This window comes from Schistocerca cancellata, chromosome 3 (genome assembly GCF_023864275.1).
Source record: "Schistocerca cancellata isolate TAMUIC-IGC-003103 chromosome 3, iqSchCanc2.1, whole genome shotgun sequence".
Classification (NCBI taxonomy): Eukaryota; Metazoa; Arthropoda; class Insecta; order Orthoptera; family Acrididae; genus Schistocerca; species Schistocerca cancellata.
In genome coordinates this window covers 37,586,940-37,613,366 of record NC_064628.1, presented here as the reverse complement: position 1 = coordinate 37,613,366, position 26,427 = coordinate 37,586,940, and the positions used below count along the sequence as shown (strand labels likewise).

The window sequence follows — 26,427 nt, the reverse complement described above, 5'->3', positions numbered from 1 at the left end:
AAATATCACAATAACAATTACCGTTAACGAAGATGGGCACGTCATTTCGAAGCTGACATGTGAAGGTATAAGTAAAGCAAAAAATGAGTGTTCTTTACCCAATAGCTTCTGTAAAACCGTTTGAGAAAGACTGCAAGGCGTGCGCCTCGATTCTGTCGTCGCCGAGCGGCCGAAAACCGGTAAACAATGGCGGCCTCCCCTTCTGAACAAACGAATGAACTCGCCCAGCGCTTTGGAAGAAAATTGGTCACTGCACATTGGCCAACGTATCCTGCACGGACTCTCTTGTTCAGTATCTGTGTTACATATAATCACTCTCTGAAATGGGGTCATTTTCGCTGTCAGACTCGTTATTTTATCTCATATTCGTTTACAAAATGTTTTGCATAGGATCCCATGAGTTCATCGTGTTCGAACCTGCAGTCTATTCCCAAAGTACACTGGCTACATTATCACACACGTGGGTATTTTTCACCCAGTCGCTAGACGACACACCCCTACGAAAAAGACAATGCGTGAAACTGGACAACTTACACATTGTTACAAGGAGGGACAGTTAGACGTAAGGTACGCGGGAGGTCACAGTGCCACAGTTTATACAGGGTGGTCCATTGATCGTGACCGGGCCAAATATCTCACGAAATAAGCGTCAAACGAAAAAACTACAAAGAATGAAACTCGTCTAGCTTGACGGGGGAAACCAGGTGGCGCTATGGTTGTCCTGCTAGATGGCTCTGCCATAGCTCAAACGGATATCAATTGCGTTTTTTTTAAATAGGAACCCCCCATTTTTTGTTACATATTCGTGTAGTACGTAAAGAAATATGAATGTTTTAGTTGGACCACTTTTTTCGCTTTGTGATAGATGGCGCTGTAATAGTCACAAACGTGGTATCACGTAACATTCCACCAGTGCAGACGGTATTTGCTTAGTGATACATTACCCGTGTTAAAATGGACCGTTTACCAATTGCGGAAAAGGTCGATATCGTGTTGATGTATGGCTATTGTATGTATGTGCTATGTATGCTGCTCGGTATCCTGGACGACATCAACCAAGTGTCCGAAACGATCGCCGGAAAGTTACGTTATTTAAGGAAACAGGAAGTGTTCAGCCACATGTGAAACGTCAACCACGACCTGCAAAAGTGATGATGCCCAAGTTGGTGTTTTAGCTGCTGTAGCGGCTAATCCGCACATCAGTAGCAGACAGATTGCGCGAGAATCGGGAATCTCAAAAACGTCGTGTTGAGAATGCTACATCAACATCGATTGCACCCGTACCATATATCTATGCACCAAACATTGCATGGCGACGACTTTGAACGTCGTGTACAGTTCTGCCACTGGACACAAGAGAAATTACGGGACGATGACAGATTTTTTGCACGCGTTCTATTTAGCGACGAAGCGCCATTCACCAACAGCGGTAACGTAAACCGGCATAATATGCACTATTGGGCAACGGAAAATCCACGATGGCTGCGACAAGTGGAACATCAGCGACCTTGGCGGGTTAATGTACGGTGCGGCATTATGGGAGGAAGGATAATTGGCCCCCATTTTATCGATGGCAAACTAAATGGTGCAATGTATGCTGATTTCCAACGTAATGTACTACCATTGTTACTACAAGATGTTTCACTGCATGACAGAATGGCGATGTACTTCCAATATGATGAATGTCAGGCACATAGCTCGCGTGCGGTTGAAGCGGTATTGAATAGCATATTTCATGACAGGCGGATTGGTCGTCGAAGCACCATACCATGGCCCGCACATTCACCGGATCTGACGTCCCCGGATTTCTTTCTGTGGGGAAAATTGAAGGATATTTGCTATCGTGATCCACCGACAACGCCTGACAACATGCGTCAGCGCATTGTCTATGCATATGCGAGCATTACGGAAGGCGAACTACTCGCTGTTGAGAGGAATGTCGTTACATGTATTGCCAAATGCGTTGAGGTTGACGGACATCATTTTCAGCATTTATTGCATTAATGTGGTATTTGCATGTAATTACGCTGTAACAGCATGCGTTCTCAGAAATGATAAGTTCACAAAGGCACATGTATCACAGTGGAACAACCGAAATAAAATGTTCAAATGTACCTACGTTCTGTATTTTAATTTAAAAAACCTACCTGTTACCGTCTAAAATTGTGAGTCATATGTTTGACTATTACAGCGCCATCTATCACAAAGAAAAAAAAGTGGTCCAGCTAAAACATTCATATTTCTTTACGTACTACACGAATATTTAATAAAAAATGGGGGTTCCCATTTTAAAAAACGCAGTTGATATCCGTTTGACCTATGGCGGAGCCATCTAACGGGCCAACCATAGCGCCATCTGGTTTCCCCCTTAAGCTAGACAAGTTTCGTTCTTTGTAGTTTTTTTCGTTTGACGCTTATTTCGTGAGATATTTGGCCCGCTCACGATCAATGGACCACCCTGTATAACAATGATACTAATGTGTCAAAGCTACAGTGAGGTATATTTTACCCCACGCGTGTGAATGAAAAGTCCATACGGCAAGCACAACAAAACAGGCTGTTTGAGGTCTTATACGGTACAAAAATTATGTTTTAAACGATGCCTCAGCTTTGGTCAAACTCATCCGCGCTAGATTAACAACTAAATACCTAAAACAAAAGCGAGGCCTACTTCGAGTGGTCGTGCAACACCAGATGCCTGTGCAGTACAGCCGATGACCAGCGGCAGAGCATACGTTTGTGTACGCGAGGTTTCAACGTGGATGAACACAGTACAACTGCTTATAACACAGCGACGCCCGCAATATTGTTGTTCAGCAAGGGAAACTTTATTTTGAATACATTTTGCTTACACAGCATACCGTACCAAATAAAACTAAATTACATATCCCCTCCATGGTTTTTGCTTTCCTTCCGCCACCATAAGCATCTCGCTCAAGTTCCCACTCGGCAGAAACTGGAAGCCCGGTCAAATACTACGACTGTTCCAGCACCCGCTCGCTGAAGTTTCAGACCCCAGCTCGCGCGAAGTAGCACCCAAGAACTCCATTGTCGGACATGAGCGAGATCTGCAGACGGGAGCTGTGGAAACCAATTGCAAGTTAGCGATATACGCCTGCTTGGACGAAATGGCATTGTTGAAATGATTGTGTGTCAGGTTTTAGAGACGGGGACCGACGGAAGGCTTCGAAATCAGAAGAGGGGTAGCAGCACGGCTTAATTTCGGCCGGAACGACATTCTGGCACCTCCCAGAGTATTTTAACTGAACTCATGGGACAAGTCAGCACCCGAGATGTAATGGCTCTGAGCACTATGGGACTTACCATCTATGGTCACCAGTCCCCTAGAACTTAGAACTACTTAAACCTAACTAACCTAAGGACATCACACAACACCCAGTCATCACGCAGAGAAAATCCCTGACCCCGCCGGGAATCGAACCCGGGAACCCGGGCGTGGGAAGCGAGAACGCTACCGCACGACCACGAGCTGCGGACCCCGAGATGTAAGATACTACACATTTATTAACTTGTAAGCACGCTCTTGGAGTAAAATGTACTCCGCTGTAGTTTTGATACGTTGGTAGCATTCTTGGATAAAATGTACAACTGTGACCTTCCAAATGCCTTTCAACCAACTTTCTCTCCTTGTAACAACGCGTGAGTTCTCCAGTTTCACACATTGTCTGTTTGAGCAGAGGTGTGTCTTCTCGTGCCTGTGTGAAAAACACCCTGCGCTTGTGATAACGCAGCCACTTCAGCCACTGAACTGTGGGAATGCATTGCAGATTCGAAAATGATGTCATCATTGTGCAATGTCATCATTGTGCAAACGAATAAGAGAAAAATAATTAGTCTCGGAGCGAAAATAACATTTCAGAGAGTAATCTTAATTCATATATTGAGTAGGAGGCAGACAGTGCAGAGTCAGAAAATACGGCTGCAATATCTCAAGCAAGCTATGAAAAGAATGGATGACACTCCGTGGAAAAAAATCTGCACCGCCAAGAAACACTTGCCCTCACTTATAAAATCTACTGCGAGCTCCATCACTGGAGTGGGATAGCCAAGACAGAAGAAAACTAGATCCTCTTCTGGGAGCAGCAAACCAAAACTACGGCAAGAGTTGCTGTAAGTTAATATGTAATGGACATTAATTCTCAGTTTGGGAAGAATGTATTGACAATTATTCTGATTAGATAAAAAAGACAAACTCTCCAGAATATACTGTCTTCGTGAGATTTATATCATTATGGGAAGTGAGTGTTTACATAATAGAAAATCATGAGATACGTCTTTAAAATACTCTATTGTTGTGATGTATACACGTACATTCTAATTTCCTGAATAGTTTCACTAAAATATTTTTTTCTTCAACTGCGGTAAGAAAACCTCAGCAATGTAGTGGCATGGCGACGTCTCGTGTTATAGCATCTTTATAATGTTCTTCCGCGAAATCTTATTTCTTCCGTGTCGTTGTGCCATAGCTGCTTACAAACTGCGCGCACGCCGCACGCGTGGCTTAAAAGTGGCATCCTTTCGAGCCAATACGTAAACATCCTTCCCCTCATATGCGTCCGCAAGAAGGGGCAGTTGCGCCTCCCCCTGGAATCGAATACAGTGCTCTTATTCATTACAGAATTCTCGTATACCTCTAAAAGTGATTTTCAGTGATTCCTCAAAACCTCTAGATTAGCCAATTGCAAAATTATGTGGGTGATCGCAGTGAAATGATATTATAGCCAATTACTATCTTCTTTTTTTTTTTTTTTTTAATTAATACCTGTATTGTGAATCAAACGGTGCCGTGGCGACTTTCTTTATGGGCTTCTTCGAACTTCACGCTAAATGATGACAGCCAAAACAGTTGCAGGATAAAGATTTATTACAATTCTTAACCAAGGTTTCGGTATATATAAATATACTTGCATCAGAAGTAAAAAAATCCTGAACAGGAAGACACTTTCATTAGCAAAAACTTAGCATCGGAAATGAGAAATAAAAAACACTAAAGCTTAAGTAACCGTAAAATTACCAGAGTAATACAGGCACAAAATCTTTTAGTTACTTACTTACGAACTATTGTTGTCAAGTGACCTACGAGACGTACCCCAGCTGTAGCGGAACCAAATTCCCCGTCGCAGCTAAACACAGCGCTTCGTGGAGCATTGTTTGGTTACACAAACGCCGTTTACAGTCCGCTATGCGTTAATGATCACTTTCACAGCAGCTTTGTTGTCTTCATCACGAAGAACACCCAAGAGTACGTTTCGACAGTTTTTTAAAAAAATTATAGTTTTTAAAAACATATTGACTTCCGGAACGTGCTGATACAGACATCTCAACACTGGAAATGTTATACTGCAGTTTGTTTTGACAATTCAGAGTATGCATTAGTTTAAGTCGTACCCCGCTACGAAGTTAAATAGTCGTAACTAAGGACAGATTCCGACATAAAACACGACCGGATAATTCTCCAACAGTCTTTTCTCTTTTGTAAAAACGACGTTCTCGATTTGGGTTGGGGAACGAGGGCAGTATAAGTACCTACCATTATTATAAGTTGTGTTTCATGGGATTTCTCAAATCACAATACTGATTACATTTAATATGCAATTTTCTACACGTATCATACATATGGACGTGTACCGAATGGGCACCAGTATTTCTCTTACCTAAACTAGTCACAAGAATATCCTGTGACAGATGTACTAGATAATTTACAGCTCGGTAAAGCTAAGTGTTTCCTGAGCTAAATCTGCCCAGAACTATTATAATAGTCGATAATTTCTTATCTAAAGCAACGTTATGTTACGATTTTTTTCTGTGAGAGTCAAAATACCTATAAATCTATCATGATATGATTGAGAAACATATAGAAATTTTTTTCTGCTCTTGCTTTGCCTGCTACTGCATACACAATTTAACGATCCTTCAATCCTTCAGCACTCTAGCAAAAGTAAAACTGTTGGTATTCCACAATGAGTGAAAAAACATTATGTTAGTTGCACATGATAAGTGTTCACAGGGAAAAAAAGTGATTGAAAAATCTGATTTTACTAACTTAAATATTAATAAATTTGGGCAACACTTTCGGCGATCGTTACTCACCTTCAAATAAGATGTTATATTTTGTGTAGTTTCATATCACGTGTGGTTCTTCAAGTTAATGAGAAGAAGATAAAAGACAATGAAATAGTTACTAATTAAACCTAACTCTGTGTCTCATGTAACACCTTGTTTTGCCGGCCGCGGTGGTCGTGCGGTTCTAGGCGCTCCAGTCCGGAGCCGCGCTGCTGCTACGGTCGCAGGTTCGAATCCTGCCTCGGGCATGGATGTGTGTGATGTCCTTAGGTTAGTTAGGTTTAATTAGTTCTGAGTTCTAGGGGACTGATGACCACAGCAGTTGAGTCCCATAGTGCTCAGAGCCATTTGAACACCTTGTTTTGTTTTTTCCTAACTCTTCGGGAAGTCGGAATTGGACTTGATCTCGACGGGCCAGGAATATCTTCATTGTAGTTCATCGTTAAATGTTTTATTACCTAATACTTGGCACATTTCACCTAGCAGCTACAATGCAACTGTTTGATGGTTGCGACTGGCAGCACTTGAAAACATAACGCAGTGTCACATAGACTACCAACTTGTGCCGATATTTATCGAGCAGAACTGTTTAAGTAAAGTGACAACTGCTACAGCGGCAGATACGACAGCACCTGTTGTTTACGTTAAATCTTGTTGTGGTTTTAGTGTTGTGATTATAAGAACTTATGTTTTAAAAAACTTGCATTTCAAAACAGTATTTTGTAAAAAATTGATTTCTCATTGCAACTTTTATCACAAGTTTTCAAAATCGAAAGTCCTTGGCGGGGGCCTGTCTCGCCATGATCTCGTACGGCCCTGTCCTTATCCGCCATCCGCCATAATAAATTGTGCATCCCTCATAACGGAACATCGCCAGTTACAAAAGTAAAAGCAATATCTCAGAGTTGTCATTGTTGCGAAATCTCAGTGATGTTCACTATGGAAATATGGAGGGGAAAGTGCTGATATTCGCCGTTAAGGCAGGATAGGATAGGCTGTGCCGTGTTTCCCGTTGACTAGATCGTAACCCTACCAGGGATCATGCGGAGCAAAGTAGAAATGGCTGGAAGTCTCGGGCCTTTACACGAACCGGGGGACTGGAACGAAACCTGTAATCAAGCTACACCGTAGGGGATTATATTGATATATAGCACGTGGGTGATTGAGGTGGAAGTAATGTTTGCGGCGACAGGCGCAGTTTGGAATGTGATTAACGACCACCAGGGCAGAAATATAGGACTCGCTCCGCCTACTCCGCTACCGCCCTACCATTTTCGTCAAATTGTAACGACCGTGATCATCTCCATAACGTAGTGACTTCTGCATACACAGTTACATGGCGAGGCTGCTCAAGAGCGATACTTCAGCAACCAAGTACGCCTTGTGTTTGTTCTCTCATAACACCACGTGACCTGATGCTGACTGGTCTTTAAATCTGTATTCAAGAAATATGTTGCACTTACTTCCCTGATACGCACTAGCCACAAGGCGAAGATTCCGGATTCGCTTTCCAATGATCGGTTCATTTTCGTTTTATTAATTCAGATTTACCTCACTTCATTCATCAAACACAAGGCCATTTTTTTATCTGGTTCACCAGACTGTTGTTAGCAACTGTTAAACCTGACTGCCATTTTGATCTTTGTGATATCTGAAACGCAGACATTTGCTAATCGAGTTATCAATAACCTTAGCAATGTCACTGTTAGACTCTATGACAACATCGGCATTGCCACTGTCGGACTCGGTGATCCCATAGTTCTCATTGCTAGATGTTTTAGCTGGTTCAATGGACTCTATATCTTATGTGCCTCAACTCACTTTCTCATTGCCAGTCGCAAACACAGACTTGTGAGTTAGATGTTACAGTGCTGTAACATTCGAAGTCAGTAAAAATAGATGTGAAACAAATACTAACAAAGAGATAGAGGGGCTGGCCAGTACTAAGTTTTAGTACTGGCCAGCCCCTCTATCTCTTTGTTAGTATTTGTTTCACATCTTTATATGAAGTACTGGCCAGCCCCTCTATCTCTTTGTTACTATTTGTTTCAGTAAAAATAGAGGCAGACTGTGGCCCCCTCCCAAATATAAATCCAGTGTCTTAGTCTTTCAATGTCTCACACTTGGAACAAGTATGCATTTTTACAGTTTGACAAATTTACTACAGCCTCTGCTCTGTAACCTGCAAGTCTTGTTTCCTTCACACTTATTTCCTCCACAATTCATCAGCTTACCATAGATGCTAGCACTTGCTCTGGTATACATTTATCTTTCAACTTTTGCAGCGCCTTGTCTTTGTCTACTATATCATTATTTAAGACTGTTGTCCATCAACAGTCAGTTTTTTCTAGCCCACATTTCATTACATTGGGTAAAAATTTCACAGGCATAACTTTGCTTTCTCTTGATGATATAACCCTTTTGTAACTTTCAGATTTCATGGAGAATGTTTGTGGTTTAGAACATTTTAGTGGCATTTACAATCTCAGTTACTGAAACCACCATTCAAGCTCGTTTACATTTTGCGACAGTTTCATAGGTCACTGAAGATGAATCCAGAGATGGTTCCTAAAATGAGACCACAGCCAACTTATTGTTCCATCTTTGTTCTTTCTCAGTTCATGCTTCATTGCTAATAATCTTAAAATCAACTAAATGTTCAGCTCTAACAAACTGTCCTTTCTTTTTTTTTTACAAAGTTATTAGAGCACAAAATGGAACTGCACCTTATCTACAGGGTTATTACAAATGATTGAAGCGATTTCACAGCTCTACAATAACTTTATTATTTGAGATATTTTCACAATGCTTTGCACACACATACAAAAACTCAAAAAGTTTTTTTAGGCATTCACAAATGTTCGATATGTGCCCCTTTAGTGATTTGGCAGACATCAAGCCGATAATCAAGTTCCTCCCACACTCGGCGCAGCATGTCCCCATCAATGAGTTCGAAAGCGTCGTTGATGCGAGCTCGCAGTTCTTGCACGTTTCTTGGTAGAGGATGTTTAAACACTGAATCTTTCACATAACCCCACAGAAAGAAGTCGGGAGAGCGTGGAGGCCATGACATGAATTGCTGATCATGATCTCCACCACGACCAATCCATCGGTTTTCCAATCTCCTGTTTAAGAAATGCCGAACATCATGATGGAAGTGCGGTGGAGCACCATCCTGTTGAAAAATGAAGTCAGCGCTGTCGGTCTCCAGTTGTGGCATGAGCCAATTTTCCAGCATGTCCAGATACACGTGTCCTGTAACGTTTTTTTCGCAGAAGAAAAAGGGGCCGTAAACTTTAAACAGTGAGATTGCACAAAACACGTTAACTTTTGGTGAATTGCGAATTTGCTGCACGAATGCGTGAGGATTCTCTACCGCCCAGATTCACACATTGTGTCTGTTCAGTTCACCATTAAGAAAAAATGTTGCTTCATCACTAAAAAGAAGTTTCGCACTGAACGCATCCTCTTCCATGAGCTGTTGCAACCGCGCCGAAAATTCAAAGCGTTTGATTTTGTCATCGGGTGTCAGGGCTTGTAGCAATTGTAAATGGTAAGGCTTCTGCTTTAGCCTTTTCCGTAAGATTTTCCAAACCGTCGGCTGTGGTACGTTTAGCTCCCTGCTTGCTTTATTCGTCAACTTCCACGGGCTACGCGTGAAACTTACTTGCACGCGTTCAACCGTTTCTTCGCTCACTGCAGGCCGACCCGTTGATTTCCCCTTACAGAGGCATCCAGAAGCTTTAAACTGCACATACCATCGCCGAATGGAGTTAGCAGTTGGTGGATCTTTGTTGAACTTCATCCTGAAGTGTCGTTGCACTGTTACGACTGACTGATGTGAGTGCATTTCAAGCACGACATACGCTTTCTCGGCTCCTGTCGCCATTTTGTCTCACTGTGCTCTCGAGTGCTCTGGCGGCAGAAACCTGAAGTGCGGCTTCAGCCGAACAAAACTTTATGAGTTTTTCTACGTATCTGTAGTGTGTCGTGACCATATGTCAATGAATGGAGCTACAGTGAATTTGTGAAATCACTTCAATCATTTGTAATAGCCCTGTATAAACCCAGAGATGATGTGAGTATAAGAATCTCCACAAAAATGTGTCTGGGTTGCTTCTCAGACTTGAAGGTGTTGATCTTAGATCAAATGCAACAGGCGTTTTCCCAGTGAAAGTTATTTACAATTTTTTAAGTATATGCGTAGATCACAATATAATACTAGCTGAAGGATGCCAATTGTGGTTGGATCTGGACAAGATGATGGGATGTGTTAAGCTCTCTAGAACAAAGAGAGGTGATGTAGTGCTAGACCAGCCCTCATATGTGTCTGATCTTGCACTATATAAGATACTTAAGTTTTGCTTGAATGAAGGAAAACTACATGAAACAAAGTTCAGGAATGACAGTGGCAAGTCTGAAGAGCTTTTTTCCCCCGTCATATCAGTTGACGCATGCTATTATTGCAATTGAATAGGAATGTGATATCACTGACACTAAACTGTATTGATGTAATTATTTTAGCATCTGCATGAAAACATTCTACACTGAAGCATTAAAGAAACTGGTATAGGCATGCATATTCAAATACAGAGATATGTAAACAGGCAGAATATGGCACTGCAGTCGGCAGTGCCTATATAAGACAACAACTGTCTGGCACAGTAGTTAGATTGGTAACTGCTGCTACAGTGGCAGGTTATCAAGACTTAAGTGAGTTTGGGCATGGTGTTATAGTCGGCACATGAGTGATGGGACACAGCATCCGCAAAGTAGTGATGAAGTGGGGATTTTCCTGTACGACCTTTCATGAGTGTACCATGAATATCAGGAATCTGGTAAAACATCAAAGCTCCAAGATCGCTGCGATCGGAAAAAGATCCTGTAAGAATGGGACCAGTGGCGACCGAAAAGAATCACTCGATGTGACAGAAGTGCAACCCTTCTACAAATTGCAGCAGATTTCAATGTTGGACCAACAACAAGTGTCAGAATGTGAACCATTCAAAGAAACATCATCGGTATGGGCTTTCAGAGCCAAAGGCCCACGTGTGTACCCTTGATGACTGCATGACACAAAGCTTTATGCCTCACCTGGGCCCATCAATGCTGACATTCGACTGTTGGTGACTGGAAATATGTTGCCTGGTTAGACAAGTCTCGTTTCAAGTTGTATCAAGTGGATGGACGTTTATGGGTAAGGAGACAACCTCATGAGTCCATGGACCCTGCATGTCAGCAGGAGACTGTTCAAGCTTGTGGAGGCTCTTTAATGGTGTGGGGCATGTGCAGTTGGAGTGGTATGGGACCTCTGGTATTTTGTAGATACAATTCTGACACATACATAAGCATCCTGTTTGATTACCTGCATCCATTCATGTCCATTGTGCATTCTGATGGACTTGGACAATTCCAGCAGAACAATGTGACATCCGACGCATCCAGAATAGCTACAGGGTGAGTGAGGAACCCTCTTCTGGGTTTAAACACTTCCACTGGCCACCAAACTCCCCAGGCATGAACATTATTGAGAATGTCTGGGATGCCTTGCAATGTGCTGTTCAGAAGAGATCTCCACCCCATCGTACTCTCACGGATGCATGCACAGCCCTGCAGGATTCGAGCTGTCTCTATTTCAGACATTAGTGTAGTCTAAGCTACGTCATGTTGCGGGGCTTCTGCATGTTCACAGGAACCCTACATGATACTGGGCAGGTGTACCAATTTTTTTGGCTTTCAGTGCATTTTAAACAAAATAAACCTTGTGCAGCACACTAGGCGAGTTCATAATACATTTATTTTGTAGGAATAAGCAGATGATGCTTCCGTAGGAATACATCCACAACAATTTCAGGACAAAGGACAAAATAAATAAATCCTGGGAGAAAAAAGCCTGGGGGAATGTTTCACATAAGGTGACAGACTAATGTACAGTAGGCAGTAGCAGCTGTATACTCATACATTTTGCTTATTTAATTCGTTGTCCTCCCTACGGTCAATGTCGCTATAAACCTTGGAATTCTTTCTGAGACTGGCCCTTTTCTGCATCTCACATTCACTAAATGTGATAATTTGGGATCTATTAAATTTTACAAAGTTTCATTCTTTGCTGATTAAGAAACAGATGTTCCTAAAAGCTTAAGATTATAACATCATTAAAAAACAACCTGCAGAATCTCACATTTTATAATTTTCTATTAATGTACTTTGAACAATTAGCTGAGGCACAAAACACATCGTAACACATTGATTATAATAATAGTAATATGCAGGAAGCAAACTTCTCTACACTTGTTAATGACAGATGACAGCATTAAAAATCTTACTGTATGGTTGCAAAATTTTTATCACCAAGCAATTTATTTTCTAAATTTGAAATCAACAACAATAGCTGTCAGGTTAAGAAGACTCTAACAAGCACTGTCACCTCTGTTCCTGGCGTGAAAACTTTTTTGAATATTTTTTAATTGGTGTAACAAGTAACTTGAAAAACTTAGTGCAGAAGTGCCTTTCAAAATCCATTTAATCCATTCTCAGTTTGAATGTTTATTCCATACCATAAACTGATAGGGAACAAATAAAATTGTACCTGTCATCAAGTATGATCACACTCTGTTTTTGCATGAGGGTTAATTTCGAAAAGAAAGTAAACTTCTTAAATAGCTAAAATAAAGCTGCACGGAATTCATAGGCCATAATATGCTCCATGCTTTGATCTTGCATCATGATCTACTAGGTTAACAATGCCATGTGATGTCTCCAAAGCAGTAATTACTTTTCAGTCGCATGTTTCTTGAAAAAGGAAATAATATGTTGCATCTAAAAGCTTACTTTAGAAGTCTGGCCTAGTGCTGAACACTTTTCCTTCATTGTTTCTTGGGGACTGAAGTTAAACTGCAATGTCAAGTGACTATGCACTTTTCACGTTGGGACACTGTACTAGATTATTTGCGTCACATAATTTCATAAATGTTATGATATGTCAGAATTCTGATATTTTGAAGCAAAAGTTTCCCCAAAAGTTATATATGCAAATATTATGAGAATTTTTTTAAATGGCCATTGCTAGCTTAATATCTGTAACACCAAACAGTTTTTTGGAGTCTTTACAGCATGTGCATGTCCAAATATATTTCATAGAAAAGATTTTAATGTAGTTTTATGTGTAAGTGTGCAATAGTTAAAGGTAGTTGGCAAAAGTTGTAGTTAAGAACAATCATTAAGGTTGTTCACAATATTTATAGGTAGCTGGAGGAACAAACTGAAAAACACCCAAACTGTTTTCTGTAAAGTAATTTACTCTGAAGTGATGCAAATGTTTGAGATGAGCTAGGCAGCTTATGGAAGTGTTCTATCCTTCAAATATTGCAATAGCATATCACCCTAGAACTTTTCTCTAATAGAATGAATGTTTCACATTACAGGAACTCAAAGAGAGCTTTAATTATGGTCTCTTCTGTCCTCCTGTGAATGGGAAGGCAGGCAAATTTCTTGACGAGGAGCGGCGTCTTGCTGATTATCCTTTCAATGGACCTGTTGGCTACCTGGAGGTCTGTAGCTACTTCTTTATACCTTTCTTTTCTCATTATTTGAATCACTGAAGTTTAATTGCATAATACAGCAGCTGTCTACACTAATCCCGTGTGATGCTGAAGATAAGAAAACAACTGTACAGATTCAGGATGACATACGCACCTAACTGCAAAAATGGCAAAGCGGCAATAATTCAAGAAATAAAGCAAAAGAACACTGTATTAATTGAAAGCTTGGCTTATATGCACACATATTCCACAGATCACTATTGAAGATTTAGAAAACTGTCAAGTGTATGTAGAATTATAAAAAGATTGGGAACGGTATAATTTCATAGGTAAATACAAAACTAGTGTTATGCTATAAAAATAAATAAAAACTCAAACTGCCATGACTTCACTTGTACAATACACCATGTAACAAAGTCTCAAGAATTCATAAACATTAATTATACAGATGTGATAGTTAGCTACAAAATCCGTATCACAGACAGGAAGACGTGGTACAGTCAGTCTGTGAACAAACTGTCCAACGAGTGCGCTTGCCTACGTGAGATAAGGTTTTTAGATACTTGAAGCAACAGAATGTGTTATTCTGTCACTGTAAAGAGTCTGGAAGAGATGTGATTGTAAAAATTTATTAGACAGGACATCATACTTCCCTGTAGCTATGCTGCCTTTGGATGGAAAATGTGGACCTGATACACTATTGAATGAAAATAAAAAAATCTCTGAAGCATGTTATGCAACCCAGTCACTAAATTTAGTCAATACTAGCATGACATCCATTGCATCTTACGTACAGCGATAAAGTAATAAGAGTGATACTGTATCCAAGGTTCTCGGGTGTCCAGCCGGATCGGATCGTCGAAGTTCCACGATATTTCGGCGAATAACCGTTCCACCTGATGATGGCAGAACGGTTATTCGCCGAAATATCGTGGAACTTTGACGATCGGATCCGGCCAGACACCCGAGAACCTTAGGTACAGCACATTCGCCGGGAAAGCCTCAGATCACAAGAGTGATACTGTTTTCTGATATCTGCAACACCAGCAGTGAAATATGGCATTGACAAAAAACATTTTTTTCCTTTGTTCGTATTCCCTGATGATAGTTATTTGTGCTTTTGGTTTCAACTGACACCTTCATCTTCAGGTGCCTTGATAAAATGGATCAATAAATCAAAATGAACAAATTTGTGCTGTCTCGTAGAAATCCGGGGTAGATATTCCAGTTATGCTTGTCCCAGTGTTACATGAAAGTTGACACAAGTATGGAATTGGTGAGCGACCCTCAGCATCAAGCATACAGAGGTCAAAAATTAAAATGTTCCCAATATTGGGGGGAAAATCTGATATGTTGAAACTGACCTTTGTATTGATGATTACGTATCAGCAGTGGAATAGAACACGGGGAGCAACTTTGTTATAAAAGTAGATAGCGGGCCAGTATCCTAATTTTTCATTCTGGAAACATCCCTAGGCTGTGGCTAAGCCTTGTCTCCGCAATATCCTTTCTTTCAGGAGGGTTAGTTCTGCAAGGTTCGCAGGACAGCTTCTGTAAAGTTTGGAAGGTAGGAGGCGAGGTACTGCCAGAAGTAAAGCTGTGAGGATGGGGCGTGAGTCCTGCTTGGATAGCTCAGTTGGCTGAGCACTTGCTCGCGAAAGGCAAAGGTCCCGAGTTCGAGTCTTCGTCCGGCACACAGTTTTACTCTGCCAGGAAGTTTCATCCTAATAATGTGTTTGGAATCAACAGCAGTGTTTGATTAACATCTAGCATCTTAACGTGCTTTATGGAAAAGCAATTAATGGAGGAGTGTTTTAAAGCCTAATGGAGGAGTGTTTCAAAGCCTAAGATCACACTATTTTCAGTTGCATAGAACAGCTTTCATTTGGTTGAATGCAGAAATTAACATGTGTTGTGAAATATTTGGTATTGTGTAAATTATGTGCATCTGCTATGCAGCAAAGCCTTGAAATCCTATAAATAATGATGGAGGTACAAGTCTCAGGACAGCTACTGCTTTACTTCATATAATGGACTGGTACACCATATTAGTCATCCATCTCTCTCCTACACTCTCCAGTCTTTTGCTCTGTAATGTAGGGTACATTGTAATGATTCTTCATTACACATGATAGTTGTCGGCTGGACTAGAACTCAAATTCAGAACTGTGCCTTTCACAAGCAATTCTTCGAGTCAGTCAGAGCAGTGACTGCTTGAGACGAAGGACTAGTTTGAATCCCACACTGTTTTTTATCCTCACAAACACTGTATCCTATCAGAAAAGAAACATGGCTTTATAGAACAATGTTTCTCAGCCGCCATGTCGTGACATGACATTTTTAATGTCTTCCAATCTTCTGCAGATAAAATATCTAGAACATAAAAAATTGTCCCTACTCAAGAGTCTATGTAATAAATTTGTAAAATTTGTGTATCGTAGTCGTTCCATAATGAGAAATGTATTGTATGTACTTTATGTGTTTACTGTTTTGCATCTAAGGAAAAAAAATCAAATGTAGGGATGTCATGAAAGTTTGAAATGTGCTGTCCCAAAGGACCAAAAGGTTGAGAAACGTGGTCCTAGAGTGATGGTTAACAGTTATACACCCCTGCAGCTTGCTATGTCTCGTCATTGCAGACAGTTATACACCCCTGCAGCTTGCTATGTCTCGTCATTGCAGGTTAAAGTTTCAGTTTTTCTTATAAAATGTTGCTACTATTGAAGCATCAATTCTTCTCTGTCTCCTCTCCCTCCCAAGAACATATTTATATAATTAAATCAGTATTCATTGAACTTGAACTAGGCTTATATATTTTTAAAGAAGAGTGAACTGAATGTAATCAATTTTCAGGATACTGCTTTTGGTGCCTTTGTTGTAACCATTAATAAAGAATTTTTGTTATTTGCAGCTCAAGTACAAGAGACGCGTGTACAAAATGTTGAACCTGGATGAGAAGCAGTTAAAAGCTTTACATACTCGAGCTAATCTACGCCGTTTGTTAGACTATGTTGCAAATGGCCAAGTGGAAAAAATCACTAAGATGTGCTCCAAAGGCCTTGATCCCAACTTTCACTGCCCAGAAACTGGAGGTATGTTCATTGAGGTGGCTAAAATCAGAGAATACAGTACTGTTTATTAAGCTCTGTTTTATATAATAATCTAAATTTGTAATTTTTATTGAAGATAAACAAAAACAGGGGTTATTAATACCATTTGTGTCCAATATTGTAAGGATATTAAGTTAGCATTTGTATGAAAACATACCTGGAGAATAATACTGATTGCTAAAGAACCATGTCTTAGTAGATTCATGTTACGTACTATATTCCTCATCCTAAAACTCTCATGTATTTTCCTAGCTCGTTATATATAAATCACTACATTCATCCGAAAGCCATTAGGTGTACCCTTGGTGTAACATTATAGCAAACATTTAGTAATTTCTGTACCTCAGAACAATTTTAAGTAATATTGTTAATTGCGAACCATGGAAATGTGTCACAGTTGATTTGGGAATGCGCACTTAACCCTGTGTATTCACGGATGTTGTAAAATAAGGAATACAGTTTTGCTTTGTCACTGATATTATATTATGGTCCAAGTTGCTATGTTATATACAGGCACTTTGGCAGGTATAACTAAGTTTTGTTTCATGAATTTAGTAGTGTCAGTGATACCTGAGAGCAGGAAGGTTTAAATTCATTGCCATCGCTACTCTGTCTGAAGCAACTGTTTCACCCTTGAAGGGTGCAAATATTTTAGCCCAGCAGTATATGCAACCCTGAATTTTATGTTTGCCATTTAAAAAGAAAGAAAGAAAAAGAATGTTTGTGTCTTTGCCAAGTGCTTGCATTTGAAATTTCCATGATGTGGGTTTGGAGTTTTTTTCCAGTGGCCTTTTAATCATTAATGGCAGTCTGGTGGATGAACTAAGTTTTACAGACTAAATGGTGTTGCATATAACTATTTCACATTTTATTTAACAGCAGAATATAGGAAGTAGTATTAAATAATTCAGTTAATGGATTTAGAACAGAGCTTTATGATTGGAGGAATCAGAGAAGTTCCATAGGATTTGATTTTTAATCAATTAATGCACAGAAAGAAGGACAATTCCTTTCTGCAGCTGATTCAGATATTATAATAAATTCTAATAGTGGAAAATGCAGGATGTAATGTAACAATATTATGAAAAGGAAAGTTGCTACTCACCATATAGCAGAGATGATTTTCATAATATTGTTATAATAAATTCTGTTAGGCACATAACATCAGAGGAAATAGTATTAACATAGTTTTCTGTGTTATGAAGCGCTATAGAATATTCTATATTTTTGGATGTGTGGTACATAAAGATGAGAATTTAAATATTTGGTGGTGACTAAATGAATTTGATAATGTATTTTGCTTATGGCATAGTCCATATCAGTTCAGGCAGGCTAGGAAAAAATCTTACCTTCATAGTCTTGGATGTTATTGAATTTAGCATATGTTAAAATGAAGGACTAAGTAAGGAACATGTTTTTTTTTTTTTTTTTTGTTTTCTCCAAAAAAAAAAAATTGTGCTCTGGGATACAGCCCTCCAAAGGTGGCACTGCGCATACCATTTTGAAGTTGAGAATTTTGGAAGAAATGCTGTATCTCTTGAACAGTTCTAGATATTTTGTTGCCTTTTTTGTTTGAAAGATAATTGCTTTATGATTACAAAGAAATCCTCTATTTGGACTTACCTATTAAAGTTCATTTACGATAGTGTTCTGAACATTTTTATAATTTATAGAAAAAAATGTTTTTCAGAAATGCCAATCCAGAAAAGTTAGATTTTTTTCTGTTGATTAGTACCATATAGCCCTACGTTACCTGAAAAGGAGAGCTTCCACTTTTAGGTTGAACAGGTTTTATAAACAATTGAAATTTTTGCCATATTTAAAACCTGTTTTATTACCACATTATCACGTAACAGGCTAATAAAAACCAAAACCTAGCCTTACCTAACATAATTTTAGTTTTGAAAGATGAGTAAGAGACTCATTTTTCCAGCATTTTAAATGGTTCCAAAATGTACATGAAAGGTCCAAATTACCTAAAGGTTTCAATTTATACAACTTCTGTGCACTCTGTTTTGTACTGAAATTAGCCAGTCATGCCTTGGAGCACTTACAGTCTTCAAAAACTTATGAGCAGTAAGTGAGCACTGATGGCGTTGTTACTGTCCTTCAACTGGGAACCTATATCCAGCAGCTGTCCATGTGATAGCATAAAGTTCACTACAATTTCGTTTAACTTATAACTAGTGTCTATAATCTCTGCAATCTGTCAGTCGCAGTCATATATACACGCCACAAACATCCCCCCTCTCAGGTTGTGAATCTGAATACTATCCTGTTGTTTCTGAGGTGTTGGCTTAACTAACAAGTTTCTTCTTTCTTGCCCTTTAAAGTGCATGCAATATGAGTTCACCCATCACTTTGAGTCCAAAAATGTGTCTTCTTTTTTCTTCTCACAGAATTCTTTGATTTCCTCTTTGGACAAAAGAATGAGGGCTGTGGCTGTGTAAGATTTCACGACTTTCGTAAAATCCTCAGCATTTTGAATTGCAGCTGTATTTGATCTGGAAAGTTTATGTTTTGCAGCATGGTGCTTCAGCAGGCATCACAAGGCCCCTTGCCATGACTAGTATCACTGTGTATCCAGTCAGTCGACCAAGCGACTTACTCAATTCAGACAGCTGGTAACAATTTTTAAAATAACTAGGGACACCTTCAGAAATAATGATGGTCTTCTCTGATGCTGTTTGCAGTTGATGAATTTTGCGCATAGCTAGCAAAGCATGTGCTGAGTCATGTCCTGTGTCATCACTTATAACTGCAACACCTGTGGTCTTGATTTGAAAATATGTCACCCCTGTAAAAATTGAAACCTGGTCACTACTCCAATGATATACTTGTACTTATTGTGGGAGAATGACAGACCAGTTCTCAGCAAAATCACAGTGAAGCACTAAACAAGTTCTTTAGCCTGTAGACACCCTTTCACTTCTGCAGTGTGGCGTTGTTGTAATTTCTTCAGATGCTGGTGTGTTACCAAGTTCATCAATGAAACTGTCAAAGGCAACAGTTTTTTTAATTAGTTTATTTTCCTGCCATGTCGCTTAAGTAATTTCTGCAGAGTTATCTGCTATGTCTTCCAGACCAAGTGTCTGTAAAGACAGTCCTCCCTTTCCAAGGTATTCACCACATTCTTGAAACAAACAAGTCTCTCGCTTTGCGTCACAGACTACTAATGACTTCACATGCCCAACCAAGGTGTCGTATGTCACATGCTGCATTAAATTCTTCAAAGTTACTACACAAAGTTCAAAATTTGTGCAGTACACACATAAACAGATATCTCTAGGTGGGTGTGGAACTACCCCCTTAGGTCATAGTGCATAAAATTTTGATCTTCCAATAAGTGAAGTTGTATAGTTGCTATTATAAATTGCAAAAGTTTCTTTTATACTGCAAGTCATGTACCTCTTCACTTTCACAACTTCTTGACCTTAAACTGTTTTTGTTATAGTGTCTTTTTTGTTGGCACTCTGGCGAAAACAGTCCCATTTATCTTCCAGATAAAATGATTGTACTATTTGCACTTGAGATGCTTCTGCAGGATGACCAAAATAGGCATCTGGTCTTCCAAAGACTCCTTTTACAGACCTCACATTTCTTGATTTGTCTACCATGTACTTTGAGACTGATGGAATGTGATTCACAATTGTTTTCTTTGAAAATGTCTCTGGAATAATATTTAAACTTGCACCTTTTTACTGTAGGATGCATAATATTCAACAGCTGAATTGATATTTGTGAAAAATTCCTGGTAAGAGGTGCAACATTGCTTTGGTTCATTTTCTTCTGAAGGAATTTCTGCTTTGAAGAATGTGATCAGTTTTGCTGTTGTTTATTCGTCCATAACTTTAGTAATTTCTCTGCACTTTCTTGGTGCATAGAGCTTATGACTCGAATTCACTGACCATGGTTTCTTAACGGGACTAACACCTACCTCTGTAGTTGACTGATTCGGGGTATTTAATTCTTCCTATATTGATGCAAAATCTGCATGATCTGCACCATGAGAGGCTTCACCTTGTTCAGATACTATCTTTTTTGTTATTCTGTCAAAAATTTAGAACACAAAAAGTCATCACTGGGAACATCTTCACTTTGAAACAGAGTCTTCAAATGAGAACACTTATTCCCAACATGAACAAAGTCTGTTTTTTTTTTTTTTGTCTTATATATCACTCTTTTATGGGTGTGCAAATAGTCAACACACTGCACTCTCCTGTGGCCCCAGTCAGAAGACATTTGAAACAGTCCTTTTCACAAAACACACTGCAACTGTGTCAACTAGCAAATTCCTCACAAAAACACAGAACTCACTGGATGGCCTTGGATTTCTTAGAAGCCTGAAGAGGAAACAAATTAGCACTGAACAACTACAATACAGAAACCTGCAATGAACAACCACGACAATGAAACTGATAAGAAACTACAACAAAGTATAAGAAATATCTGCAACAATGAAAGTGAAAAGAAATAATTACAACAAAGTAAATGGTAAGAAATAACTGCAACAAAGACAATAGAAATAAATATTGTAACAAAGAAATTAGTAAAATTAGTATGAAACAACTTGAGTGAAGACATACATTTCCCTTGAAAGTTAAAAAAAATGATTTTTTTGAAATAAAACCTTCACAACTTAAAAGTGAAGCTCTTCTGTACAGAGAATGTAGTACTACATGGTACTAATCAACAGAAAAAAAATCTAACTTTTCTGGATTCGAATTTTTGAAAAAAAATTTTTTTCTGTAAATTGTGAAAAAAATTCAAAAAGCGACAGTAAAAGAACTGACCAGGTATGTCCAAATGGAGGATACCATTGTAATCAATAAAATAATCTTTCAAATAAAAAAGATCTAGAACTGTTACAGAGATATAGCATTTTAAAAAATTTTCTGAAATTCGCATCTTCAGAATGATGTTTGCAGTGTCATCTTTGGAGGCCTGTATCTCTGTATTTTAAGTATAGTACTTGTTTAAGGAGTAATACATTTTGCTTGCAGCTTAACAGGTCATAAATTATCGCATTAAATTTGGTATATGGAATTTGCCTTACAAATAAACTTATGACTACAGTACTACAGAAGTGTGCTGGTAGATTTGGTACCAGTAGGTTTTATCATCAAGCGAGTATTACAGAGAAGCTTTGTGAACTCATATGAGAATCCCTGTAGGAAAGTATGTTCTTTTCCCCACCTATTGACAAAATTTAGGGAACTGGCATTTGGAGATTACTGTTGAGTAAGTGTACTGTCCTTCAGCCATTGCTTGTACTATCCGCTCACTGAAATCGGGGACACTTCTTACAGAAACACCTCTGACTTTGGCAACTGGGATCAAGAAACCAGCAAAGGTTCTGATAGCACTTGTTAATGGAGGTGCCCTGCTAGATTACCGTACTCGAGATGGTTCAACAGCCATGCACCGTGCTGTGGAACGCAACAGTCTAGAAGCAGTAACCACACTGCTGGAACTCGGGGCAAGCCCCAACTACCGTGACGCCAAGGGCCTGACACCGTTATACTTGGCGGTTACATGCCGCACAGATCCCCTGCTCTGTGAGGGTCTTCTTCATGATCGAGCCATCATTGGAGCACAGGATCTACAGGGGTGGCAGGAAGTCCATCAGGTAACTTGTCTATTAATCTAGTGAATAAGAGAGTGTTGTAAGCAGGAATTTTCTTACAAATTATTTTATATAAATACAGGCCTGTAGAAATGGACTGGTACAACACCTCGAGCATTTACTTTTCTACGGGGCAGACATGAATGCTCGGAATGCCTCCGGCAACACACCGTTGCACGTTTGTGCAGTTAACAGTCAAGAGTCATGTGCAAGGCTTCTTTTATTTCGTGGCTGTGATAGAGATGCACTGAATTACGCAAACCAGACGCCGTACCAGGTTGCTGTCATTGCAGGCAACTTGGAGCTTGCTGAAGTAATTCAAAATCACCGTCCAGAGAATGTTGGTAAGTTTGAGTAATTTTCATTGTAGAAACTATCCTTCAACTGGTAGGCATTTCCATGTAGTAAGAATGTGCACATTGAAAGCTGAGAGTGCTATTCTGTACAGAACACAAAAGATAAAAATGATCAATTTTGATTCCTCGTGTTATTATTTTCATTAATTATTTTTAAATTTCTTTTTACATGTAACTGGCAGTATGAACTCAGTTAAAAACTTTGAAAAGGATGTTATGCATTATTTCCAGAACAATTTAGGATCAAGTTGTCAATTCTGAGAACATTACAAAATTATTCATCTGTTCCAAACACCTCAAGATGATGTTAGTGCCTTGAGACAAATTGTCATCTACTTAAAGGGTACCTTTCAGCATACAGTTTCTGTAAAGTTTATTTCAAAGAATATTTGAAATTGTATTTGAATAAATATGGTTAAAGTGGTGCTTTAATCTTGGTCAGTCACATATGAAATGATTCAGATATTTGCGTAAGCTCCTGTCAAGATAGTAATATAGGTTCCTAAAAATACATTGCATAAAACCTTCATGAAACAAACCTGAAAGTTATGTAAAACACTTCAGTGCTTTGGTACACAGGCTCCTACTAGAGGTGGTGTTCTATTTATGTTCCTCTGGCCAGAGAATTAATTCATCCAGGAGTAGAACTATTTTAATGTGTAAAACAAACAATAGTAAAGCCATAAATGTTACACACACTAACTGCTTTTACAGATAAAAGTAATTTAAGTGTGAAACAATAATAAACCCCAGAGCAGATAAGGGACTGAACCTCTCATTGATTGCTTAAAAATGGTTGAAACAGCAAACACAATTTTGTCAGCATAGTAATTACAAAATGATTTCAGAATATCAACCCATGGAGAATTCAGGACTGAGTTACAGAGAGGCACAACAAAAATACTGCAAACAAATGAGCTTTTGACCAAAAGGTCTTCTTTGAAAGTAAACAACACACACATTCATGCAAGCAATCTTTTTGTCGCGCCTGTCTGTGACTCATCTCCACAATATGGTGAGTAGCAGTCTATCCTTTTCATAATATTTTCAATATTTCAGAATATCATTTATTTGTGTAGCATAATTTTGATGGAGTTCTGTGCCAAATTTGTGTGACTTATATCAGGGTACCCAACTGATTCAATAGTTGATATCTAGAAACAGCAGCATTATTTCATTAACAAAGACAGAGTGAATTTCAGAAGTAAAGCATTGGCATGTTGTTACTGTAGGTTTCTCTTTCATGCTTCCATATCCTTTTTCCTCATTATTGTTTTCTTCTTCTTTCACATTTATTTATTTATTTTTTTTTAATTTTGCAATCTCTTGTAGACTTTACCAGTTACCTGTAATAAACATGTTTGTGGACCAGGTTATTATTAACAGACAAAGCTTGTAAGTTGATGGATGAGAAAACAAACAACAACACAAACGTTGCACACTCTTCCCCTCCCACCCCTCTCACCCTCACAAAAAATCTGTTTCTTTTAGAAATATTCTTAAAAACTAATGTTGATACTGTTTATTTTAAATAGTTGTGCTTTCTTATAAAATGGCTGTTTCAGTATCCAGTCATAAATCTTTCTTTTGGATATATTCTTAAAAACTAATTTCGGTAATGTTTATTTCAAATACTTCTGCTATCTCGTTAAATGGCTGTTTGAAGAACCAGTCAAAAATCTTATCTTTGAAACTATTGTAAGGCAAGGACTGAACAGACATTGGAAGTTTAATAAAGTTTTAAGCTTGTTACTTTATATACATTCAGGGCTATGGAACCTGAATTAGTATTTCAAGGACTCTACTGTTGTACTCAGCCTGAAATGATTTGGTTCAGATGCACTGATCTCAGTTTTGTGATAACTGATAATGGTAGACCTGCTCTTGACTCGTTCAAATTATTCTCACATATAGTGAGAGTGATGCTCCTTACCCAATTCCATTACTTCTCTTGTCTTCTTGAGATCTTTTTCACTTTCAGTTTGTTTTGTTGTCAGTACAACATTTGTGAAATTTAATACAAAAATTTGATGAAAAGTTCTGGGAGTTAAAGACTTTGTTTCTGCCAATATACTGTGTTGTAACATTTTTCTAGTGAGTAGTCTACCCCCAAAATTCTGGAAGGACTGCAAAATATCAATTAATAGTTACTACAAAGTCTTCATTGGATTCAAAACATTTTGTAACCAAAACTTTCTTTAGATATAGATGTAGATACAAGCATTTGTACTTCAAATCCCTTAGTTTTCTCATGTTGAAATATCTTTGTGGCCCAATGTACTGTTCTGATGAACAGTGACTTGCTTACTTGTTTTCTTTTGCAATCCAGTTCTTTGCGTGTGTATTTTTTATCCAGTTGGTTCACAAATCTTGTGTGGCATTCCTGGAAGGAAGGAAGAAAGGAAGGAAGACAGAAGGAAAGAAGTAAAATCAGAGTGTAATATTCTGTCAACATCAAAGTCATTAGAGATGGAGAACAAGCTCAGGTTAGGGAGGGATGGAGAAGGAAATAGACTGTGCCCTTTCAAAGGTACCCTGTATGAATGGTGAATGGCCACTGGTTTCCACCTTCTGTTATCAGTGCCGTTCCATTTCTGACGTGAAGTAGTTGAACCTTGTTGCACTTGAAATAACAATCGGGTGTACAAAATCAGTGGTATTATTTTAAAATGGTCCAGACATTCAGTTGTGCATTTTCCTTGTTGTTAATAGTTAAATTGATGTGATTTCCCATTATTTTATGAGTACAACAAAGAGGTGTTTCTTCTTCCTACCCCCATTTCTTAGCCTTCTCAGTAACAGCTCATGGAAATACAAAATTCAACATAAAATTTGACAGAACCATCTACAAGCCTTTCGTTATTAGATTTCTCTGTGCTTCATTTCACTTAGACTAATAGAAAACTATATTTCAGTATTTATTATATATGTATAATACATATTGAAATACTGCCTACTCAGACAAGAAAGACATGTGCAAGACTCTCATTGCTGAAAGTTTAATGAGATAAGTTGAACATTTCATAAAGGTGGTAATGGAAAGTTCTGATGGAAATGCAAATAATTTAAGAATAAAGGTAACAGTTCACCAAATAGTTGAAATGCTGAGCTGTAGAAAGGCATATAAGCAAAACTGTAAACTTTGCAAGTTCCGTGCGTAATACAGTGGTGTGTGTGTGTGTGTGTGTGTGTGTGTGTGTTTGTTTTTGCCTCAGAAAAGGATTAGTCCAGAAGCTTTCAAAGTTCTCAGTCTCATTAGTGTGTTTTTTTTTGATGATGAAGTGCCTCTTCTGTTTGGAGATTGTTTACCTTTAGTCCTTAAATAATTTACAGTACATAATGAGTTTGCTTAATTAAAATGGAATCCTTTTGCGTATATTGAATGAACTCTTAGGGTAAACATTGTGTATAAGAGTCACTTTTGTTGCACAAAAATTTGCTTTTGAAGTATTGTTGACTTATAATCTATGATAATTTTAGGGACATAATCAATTTGCCACTAACACATTACAGTTTTTCCAATATTACATTACACATAGAGCAGAAAGCTAAATCAGAATACTTTTGCAAGTATTCAAATACCATACTTTATTCATGAAGAAAATAAGATTGTTCAAAGATTACCATAGCAGAATCTTATCAAAAAAGCTCTCATAAAATCCAAGGAAATTCAAATCAATTGTAATGGCTGTCACGTGACACCAAAGTTG

The 26,427-nt window shown here is 38.6% G+C and overlaps 1 protein-coding gene across 1 annotated transcript in view; it reads left to right on the top strand.

Moving 5' to 3' along the window:
- LOC126176067 (SH3 and multiple ankyrin repeat domains protein 3) overlaps nt 1-26,427 on the top strand; it is a 254,511-nt gene that overhangs the window by 151,439 nt on the left and 76,645 nt on the right. The window contains exons 6-9 of the mRNA XM_049923201.1: nt 13,509-13,634; nt 16,537-16,717; nt 22,045-22,364; nt 22,444-22,705. Coding sequence (XP_049779158.1) covers nt 13,509-13,634; nt 16,537-16,717; nt 22,045-22,364; nt 22,444-22,705 — 889 coding nt within the window. The remainder of the gene's footprint in view (nt 1-13,508; nt 13,635-16,536; nt 16,718-22,044; nt 22,365-22,443; nt 22,706-26,427) is intronic.